This window comes from Lycorma delicatula, chromosome 7, assembly GCF_047948215.1.
Source record: "Lycorma delicatula isolate Av1 chromosome 7, ASM4794821v1, whole genome shotgun sequence".
Taxonomy (NCBI): Eukaryota; Metazoa; Arthropoda; class Insecta; order Hemiptera; family Fulgoridae; genus Lycorma; species Lycorma delicatula.
This window is the reverse complement of record NC_134461.1, coordinates 82,405,145-82,414,602: the sequence shown is the minus strand read 5'-3', so window position 1 is coordinate 82,414,602 and position 9,458 is coordinate 82,405,145. Positions and strand designations below refer to the sequence as shown.

Here is a 9,458-nt window from a genome sequence, read left to right as displayed (position 1 = left end):
TCTAAATTATACTAATAGGTCTACTTATTAATTCACTTCAATGGTTATACTTAACACATTTAATTCTTCAGTTTTTCACCTAGATCAGATTGCTCTGACCAAATCTATCTGAAAATTTTTCAAAAAAATCATATGTGGACACTACATGACTTCCTTGTTCGCCTATTAAATTGCATATGCACATTTTTTGCTGCACTTCATTAAAACTTATTTCATTTGAAAGTGAGATATGATCCTCAAATTCTATAATAAGTGGACAGTTACACAAAAACATTGTGGTGGACACCACATTGCTTCACATTTTTTGTGGTGTCCATATCAACATTTCATATTAGTTTACATATTAATTTTGTTTCACATCACTTTAGTTGTGTGGTGTAAGTGAGAACATGTCGGATCTGTAACCATGGACACATTGGTTCAAATCAGACTTCATATATATTTTTTTTAATTTAAATATATTGATTTATTAATAATTATTAACCGCTGTAAAAAATTTTTAATTAAAATAAAAGTACAGAAAATTTTATTTCACTAATAACTTCTTATTTACTGTAAATTTTAATTTACAATCAGAGGTTAATAATTATTAATAAATCAATATATTTAAATTAAAAAAAGAAAAAGTTAAAAACAATATGTATATGAAAAATGATTCGAACCGATGTGCCTTCCCCTTGTAAGATTTAAATATTTCATTAAATTAACATTTCTTTTGGCTATAACTCTGGAACCAATGAAAATAAGTACAACTTATGATATATCGTTGAAAAGCTCTCAAGGGCTTATTACTGCAGTTAAGAGAAGTCCAAAAATGCAATTTTTTTTGCCTTTGGGCTTTTTGAGGCACTTCTGGTACAGTCGATTGCAATCAAAAGGGGAGATGTACAACTAGATATTACACCAGTCCTAAATCCAAAATTTCAACATACTATGGCTAATCGTTAAGTGAGATACATACATACATACAGACGTCAGGTCAAAACTAGTCAAAATGGATTCAGGGATAACCAAAAGGGACATATCCGTTGAAATCTGAAAACTGAAATTTTTGCAATCACAGTATTTACTTTACTTCATACAAGGAAGTAAAAATTTATTCCCTTGAAAATCAGACATGCTGATTTCAGTTTTTTATCCGATTAAAGGAAATTTGAGTATTACCATCTATCTGTGCAGCTCCTGATAGTTCACTCAGCTTTGTATGGCTCACCCAGCTCCTGGCGACTCACTCAGCTCCATCTACACTATAAAAGCTGGCTCCACACTAGAATAAGTCATCTCTCTCTCTCTCTCTCTCTCTCTCTCTCTCTCTCTCTCTCTCTCTCTCTCTCTCTCTCTCTCTCTCTCTCTCTCTCTTCCTTCAAAGACTCATTGTGTTTGTTACAAATGTATTAATTTAATTACAAATCTGTTATAAATAATAAATAAAATTATAATTATAACAAGATTATAATAAATAAAATTTATATGATAATGAAGTATGACTTTTTATTTTAAAGGCATCTGTGAATAATCAAATATTTAAAATAATTAAACCTAACCGAAATACTTCACAAATACAGGCATTATTTTGAACAATATCAGTCTAAGGTGCTTTCCCCTCCATTCCTATAGTGAGCTATTCTTGTTTTTACTCTTGGAGTTCCCATTCTAAATTTTGGAATTTAGATCTCAAAAGTGTACGTAGTTGGAATGGGTTAAATTTGCACAAATTATTATTATTTTTTTTTTGGCTTATTAATGTAACATTTTTAAATGTTTATATCCTATATGTTTCTCTGATAGAGAAGAGCCAACCCAGGTGATGGAGTTATTAGTGTTGCACTTCCACACTGTCTACTGTGATTAAGCATCTATTTCAACAGGTAAGAATTATTTCATTACTATACTGTAAAAGTGAATAGAAATGTTTGTAACAGTACATTTCATGACTAATTTATCATGTACTGTTTGATGTATGTACTGGATTCACGTTTTCTCCGGAGAAAACGAAATGCATCTGCTTTTCACACTTTAGGGAAGATACTGACCCTCAAATGTTTTTACATGGTAAACCAGATGAAGCACGCACACAGATTAGATTTTAGGGAGTGAGGTTTGGACCAACAACTAACATTAGTAACATTTAAATGAGCTGTAGTTTAAAATATTTAAAGATGTTGAACATGCTTAGAGTTTTATCTAATACTCGATGGAGAGCTGATCAAGTATGAAAGTTTGCTTTCTGAGCAATGATTATGAAAAATGCTTTTTCTGAGCACAAGTCTGTTCCTGCTTGGACTACAGCTGTGTTTCTTATTCGTCCTCTCGATCCAACGCTCGTAGAAGCTAGATTACGTCCATCCTTTATTCATCCGTCTTGCTACAGGTGCGTTTTTGTTAGTGATAAGTCCTGTGGTAAGTCATCCCTTTTGAGTAGAATGAAATAAAATGATCTGCACTTACGTAGCTCATATTAAAGCAAAAGAAGATCATCCAACGTTTGATGTGGTGTTCTCTAACCAACATCTGATTCAAAACCAGGAACCGTCGAAATCTACTGGTCCACTAGGCATCAAAGTTCATCACCTTTTCTCAGCTTTAAATATGTAATTACCTACAGTCCTTACTGTTGCTCCATGTTAATTACCCCTTGGCAGACTTCTCTTGTTAATTACTGCTATGCTCATTGTCAATATTATAAAAGAACACAAATCCGGTTTTCTTGCAAAAAGAATTTTATAGTATTTATAATAGCATGAATCTTGATGTTACAGTTTATACAGATTGTTCTAGAAACATTAATTCTGTTGGTTTTGTGGCTGGCAACAGAACATACATGTTTGGTCTTCCCAGCATTACCAGTATTTTTCTACCAGAACTATAGACATCCTGTTGTTTGTGAGATTGTGTGTTATTTCATGAATGACTAGACTTAATACAACAGTGAGCTTTTGCTGGATTCTCAGGCACATAGGAATTTCAGGCAATGAGCGCGCAGACAGTGAGGCAAAAGATGCTTGTTTTCAGCTTCCTTTTACCAGTTGCGTTGCTTCTGATAATCTTGTCTGTTTCTGAAGAGAGTAGTACATGATGAATGAGAAAGTAAATGGGATGCTACCATGAACAACAACCGTCAAGAGAAGGTTATTATCTGCCATTTGCAAATAGGGCACACTAGGCTCACTCATGATTATCTGATGACTCAAACAGATGTATCAATTGTGCTGCATCTGCCAACTGATAGCGCATCACATCCTTGTAGATTGTATATGTTATGCAGCATTGAGTTGCAAGTTTAAACTAGGGGCTAACTTGCAAACTATGATGATGTGTTTGTTACAGTTTCATAGGGCTGTCAGTTTAAACTCAGATGTTTAAATTATTGTTTGTGTGTTTCAGCTATTCGTGCCAATTGCTGTATAGCAGTCGGAAATTTTATTATTTTAATTGAGATATATGTTTATGACAACAAATAGTGTCCGGGTGATAACATGGAAGCATTTTTCGTCTAGTAAAAACCAAACAAAAGAAAAATTTGATGTTTGTAGGAATGAAATAAATAGTTTATCATCAGTTAATTCTAACATTAACAGAAGGAGTATTTTTTAATATTGTCTGTAATAAGTCTGTATCTGTAATTATTTTGCTTCCTGATATCCACTAATGGGGGCATCATTTGTATTGTTTTGAATCAAAGTAATATTCAGTAAGAACAGTTGTTAGTGAGATTCAATAAATATGTTTATAGCCAGTTTTTAGAATTATTCTCGTTAAAAAACTTCAATCTATTTTTCCTCATAAGCAAATTTGCATTAATTTTGCTGTACTCAAAATCTTCATATCAGAATCTAAAAACAATTACGTAAAATGTATGTGATAGAAGTTGAAAAATTTCTTTGTAAAAGAAAAAAAAATTGTTCAGAAAGGTAATGTCTGTGTAGTGGAGGGATAAGTGTCTCAGCCTTTCATCCAGGGGTTCCGGGTCAAATCCTGGGTAGGCATAGAATTTTTATATTTCAATAATCCTATATTCCCATAAAAATATAATCCCAATTTCCATATTCCCATGTACAAGCCTCTGTAGGGAATTTATTTATAAAGAAAAAAAATTTAGCAATGCTAGTACAAATTTTGTTTCAATTTTTATTTATTGTCGTAGATGAATAATGGGTGTCATAAATTTACCTATGGATACAGTTTCATCCACTGGCAATTTTCATTAATATTTATCTAAAAGATTTTCAGAACATTCATAGCTCTTTTTGTGATAATGGCATCACTGGAGGACCTATTATATTTTTATTTGTAAAGTTGAATTCCTTGCATTGGTAGCAAAATAGAAAGTATTTGTTTAAGAGTCGATTTGGTACACTGTTATAGTATTTAATGAACATAATTTGCTCAGTTATTCAAACTATTTTAAGTATTTTATATAGAAAGAGATTTTATATAGAAAGGAATTTAATAAAAAATAATAAGCAAGTAGTATAGTTTGCTACAACAGCAGTTTTTTCTGTTAGTAACTAAAATGTGATTTAATCACATGCACTGGGAATAAAATAAACATAAATAAATTAAATAGAAAAATGTGGTCAGTTAATACTAAGAATTAGATTTTTGATTTTTTAATAAATAAAATCCACCCACACTTGCTATTAAAATATGTAACTTAGGAAATTGAAAAATTAATTTTATATTAAAGATTTTGCAAAAATACTTTTTTCCAGAGAAGTCCTCAGTGTTCCTATTGAAAGTAGTTAATTTTTTTTAAATAACATGGTAACATATATCTTATTCTGATGATGAATGTATTGAGTTCAATGAATTTTTTTTAAATTTTATAAATAGTTTTTCTAGATAATATCTATAGAATTTTTTTTCTTAATAAAAAATTGAATAGTCATATGAAGAATATCTAGCCATATTTCAGTATTAGGTTGTTATAGTATAATAATGTGTAGCCAGAAATCATTCTGATAGTATTCTAATGTGACATAAATAAAAATAGTCGGAATTTCTTTTTCCATTTGTGCACATGGTTTTTTGTAGAGCTATCTTTATTTTAAAACAAAAAAACTGTGGAGGGTGTGCCTCTGCAGTTAGGCCCTCCCGCTGGGTTGCCCTGGCGGGCAGTGTCTAGAAATGGGATTATTAGGTATCCAAAATTGATTACTTCTTTGGTAAAAATATTTTTTTTGAATGCTGAAAATTGATATAACAAAAGTTAAATTAGAAATTTTTTTTTTTTTTTAGCCTTCGGAAATCACAGTCAGGTATTACTTCAGAGGATGATATGTATGAGTGTAAGTGAAGTGTAGATACTAACGAATCGGGATTTTCCGCTAGCAATCTGTATATTCCAATTAAATTCTGTATAAACAATTAAATATGTAAAAACATTTTAAAACACCTCTCTTAAATTAAACCTAATAAAAGGTAAAAAATTATTTTAGGACGGTATCTCAGAATGGATATGACAGCAAGCTTTTGATGGTGATATGTAAGATTATGTGAAAGTCATAGCTTCAGATTAAAAATTTGATGTTTTTGCCAATTTTTTCTTAATGCATGTTTGCACCCCACTCTTTAGGCCATTCATTACGATATATATATCAGATACATATATGTTATATTGATATATATCACAAGTATTCACCAGACCACCATGAGACATGTAATGAATCTGGATTTTCCACTAGTAATTGCTACATACCGGTGCTAAGCTAAGGAGGACGCACATACATGTACATACAAATGCTGTTTGTTAGGGTAGGATTGATTTTTTTTTTTCTGTACTGAAATCTTTTTTTAGGTAAGAAAAGATTGTTAGAATAAAATTCATTGTGTTTGTTGTTGGAATGTTAACAGCTGGATTAATTAATATAAAATTAACATTTTATTCTCAGTAATACCTACTTCTTCCTTCATCTTACAATCACATGTCAGGCAACTGCCTACAGACAATATATATGACTCAACCATGAAGGGAGTGCATTGCACCCACTAGAAAACTAGGAGCAGGTTAGGCGGCTTCCTGCTAGATCAAATAACATTAGATGGACTAAAGTGATATCATGCCAGGAGAAGGATGCAAATATCTTGCTAATCTCCCAAATAATAACCAGCGTAAAATAACTCTACAAATGATTTTATAAAGGATCAGAATGCACTCCCTCCATCTTAAACCAAAAAGAAAACTTTATATAACCACCATCAAAAATCAAATACTTGCCAGATTTATAGAAAAATCCAGCAACAAGGGACTGATGTCCAGACTTTGCAGTGAATAAGGGAATAAAATATCTCCGACATCCTTACAATTGATTCAGTTATAGCTATTTCTTGTGTACAGAAAAATAACTTTAAGTTTCTAAATTGTCACAATTTTCAAAAAAAAATATGAACTCTGAAGAAAAATGCTTAATTTCAAATTTGAGTGATTTCAAATGAAAGTTGTAGTTCACACACTATAATGTTATTAGAATTTGTAGAAAGCAATTTTCTCTGAGCTATTACAATCGAATGAAATTATTCCCTCTCTATTTCTATATTTTCAGTCCTGAAAATCTGGAAAATTCATACGATCTATTTTCACCAATATCTATTGTAAAAAAAAAATTCTTTTTAGTACATAATAGAAATTTTGAAATTTTTCTTTATCACTTACTATTAATGAAAAACCCTTTTCATGATCTTATATAATTTATACATTTTTATGCAGAGGTCAGAGGTACTTGCATTTACACACTCATATATGTTATAAACTGTAGTCAAATAACAAAAACAACTAGACAGATTGTTGTAGCTATGATGTCACCAAGTTGCTAATACACTGATGTCATCACCACAAGTCAACTGGTGGGACTAGAATACACAAGTACAATTTTTATACTAATAAAAGGTTTATTTCATTACATGTTCTTAGTATTTGATTTATTTCATTTAGTATTAGTCTGTGTAATAAAACTTATTGTTATTTTTGTCTGTGCTGATGTTTGAAAGGAATAAGCTGAGTGTGAAAATAAAATAGTGAAAAATAATTCATTTTAGACAAAACTGGTGAAGTATGCATCTACATTATATTTTTATTGTTAAATATTTCTATATTATGTAAACATGGTTATCAGCTAGCTCTCTTAACGTTGTAAATAAATTAGATGAACTGATAAAAAATGCCGCACCCGAAGTAGGAATCAAACCTGGTACCTTTGATATATGTCAGTAACAATACAACTACCACTCAATAACTGAAAATCAAGAGTTTTATGTATTATTAAAAGGCATTTTTAGTAAATTGATTTTTAATTTTGTTTATTTAATAATTTTGTTGAGCTTGATAATCTAATAAATTATTCAGGCCTGTTATTTTTATAATGAAATGAAGTGCATAATATTAATAAGGTATTTCTCCCTTTTATCTGTAAAGTTCTTAGTTCAAATCCTGGTTAGGCTTGGCATTTTTCCCTTGCTATGAAATTAATTTTTCAGAAAAAAACAGACAGAAGGTAGCTTTAATTGAGCATTAGCTTGTAGATAAAAGTAAATCTGAGTTAAGTAAAAAACTATTTAACAGAGGCATATAAATAATATAAATTTTTTTACTGTATATTTACTAAATAAAATTTTAAATTTGCATGTCCTTAGTAAATATGTAGAAACTTCTTACGAAGATAAAAGTAATAAAAAAAAATTATGAAATTTTAACAAATATCCATTAGTGTCTGCAGTAATGCGAGTATTAAGAGTAGATTGTGAGCAAGTTAGATGTCAGAAATGATTCTTGATAATGCTATGAGACACCAGTTATTCTTAAAGATAACATAATCTTTTCCAAGGACAACAAACATCCAATGATAAGTGTAGTAGGAAGAGTGAAGAAAGAGTTCCCTTTCCCGTTACCTTCATCACAAAGCAAAAGTTTTCAGTACATTTTAATATAGTTAAGCTGTTTTATATTAGTATTCAATGTCCACTGAAATGTAGATGATGTTCGTCCCTAATGAAAAGTCATCATCATTAGAAGAAACTGGAGAATATATAGAATGTCCCAGTAGGTTGTAGCCAAACTTAAGAATATAATTCAAGACATTAAAATAAATTAAAAAATTGACCACGCTTCATTTTCCCTCTGTCCACAATTTTGTTTTTTTTTTTTTTTCAATAAAACGTTTTTGTAAAAAGAAAGAAAATTTTTCAAAATTATTTTCAGCATTTTTATTAAATTGAGAAAGATGTGTATAATTGCGGAGAATTTTAAAAATTCTCCAAACTTATGTTTCCATATATATATAAATTGAAGTTTTGTTGCTCCATTTTTTTTCATTGATGAAGAGCTATTAATATAAAATTCTATTACAATAAATTTATCATACATAAAGATTATAATTTTAACAATAATAATTCAATTTATTTGTAAGCTTTTGTGAATATCACTGAAGCTAATTTCTACAGTTAAACACCCTGCATCACACAAATGTGTTGCCATAATGTTCATGCATGTGTGTATATGGGTAGCTTACATTGACTAAAAGGGGAGTGAGAAGTAATTGTATTGTAATTGAAATATGTTCCCTTCAATTTTATTTCTTTGGTTTCCACCCCAGTTGCAAAACAATCCTAGCAGGATTGACAGTGCTAATAGTTCAAAACTCTGTTCTACTTCCTCCCTTCATAACTATGTCCTCACTAATTCTAATACACTCCCCTTTCATGTTATTCTCTTATTCTTCCCATGAGACAATCTTAGTCACCCCTTCTAAAAACCCCTAAGTACTGTGTATTATTCAGCTAGATTTGGGTGGTCTTTATGTTTCAGATTAGACCATGTTTCATTTGACTTATCCTTAATAGTAATGTAGTAAATAAATTTGATCACAATATATATCCTGATTTAATGTGGCAGTATGTCTTTAGAATTATAATTTCATTAATTTATTATGCATTTTGTATCATATTGTAATTTTTATTGATAATATAACTTTCACAATGGAGTGGTAGTTTATCTGCCTTCCATGTGGAACATACCGGGTTTAAATACTGTTCAGGAATTTTTTGTTACATTTTTAAAAATTATCAATTACATTACCTTACCCAATATTCTACAAGTGATTCTACAGTGCAGACTTCCTGTAATTTCCCTTTAATTTGAATGTTTTGATAACCTAAACAAGCTGCAAAAGCCTTTTAAATCCAAATTTTTAAAACTTACATTAGTTAGAAGAGGTGAATAAGGTTTTACTCCAAAAAAATTCACTAATTAAAACAAAATAAAATATGTTGTGTATTTGAAAAATTATTAAAAATTGTACAATTTTAATGCTTTAGTGAATTAGCAGACTAAAATTTTGTAAACACTTTCATTTGTAAGTTATTTCTCAAAACAGTGATAAAATAGCATCGTTACAAAAAAAGACATTTGAAAACACTGCAATTTCTGTTATTCCAGCTTACAATTTGGTTAATAACATTTTGTT

At 30.0% G+C, this 9,458-nt stretch overlaps 1 protein-coding gene across 2 annotated transcripts in view; it reads left to right on the top strand.

The window, feature by feature from the left end:
- LOC142328177 (V-type proton ATPase subunit E-like) overlaps positions 1-9,458 on the top strand; it is a 105,320-nt gene that overhangs the window by 62,334 nt on the left and 33,528 nt on the right. Inside the window, exons 5-6 of one of the 2 annotated variants that reach the window (XM_075371731.1) lie at positions 1,789-1,868; positions 5,239-5,829. In XM_075371731.1, the coding sequence (XP_075227846.1) occupies positions 1,789-1,848 (60 nt within the window). In that variant the 3' untranslated portion in view covers positions 1,849-1,868; positions 5,239-5,829. Of the gene's footprint in view, positions 1-1,788; positions 1,869-5,238; positions 5,830-9,458 lie in introns of those variants that run through there. The other variant, XM_075371732.1, reaches the window with a different exon arrangement.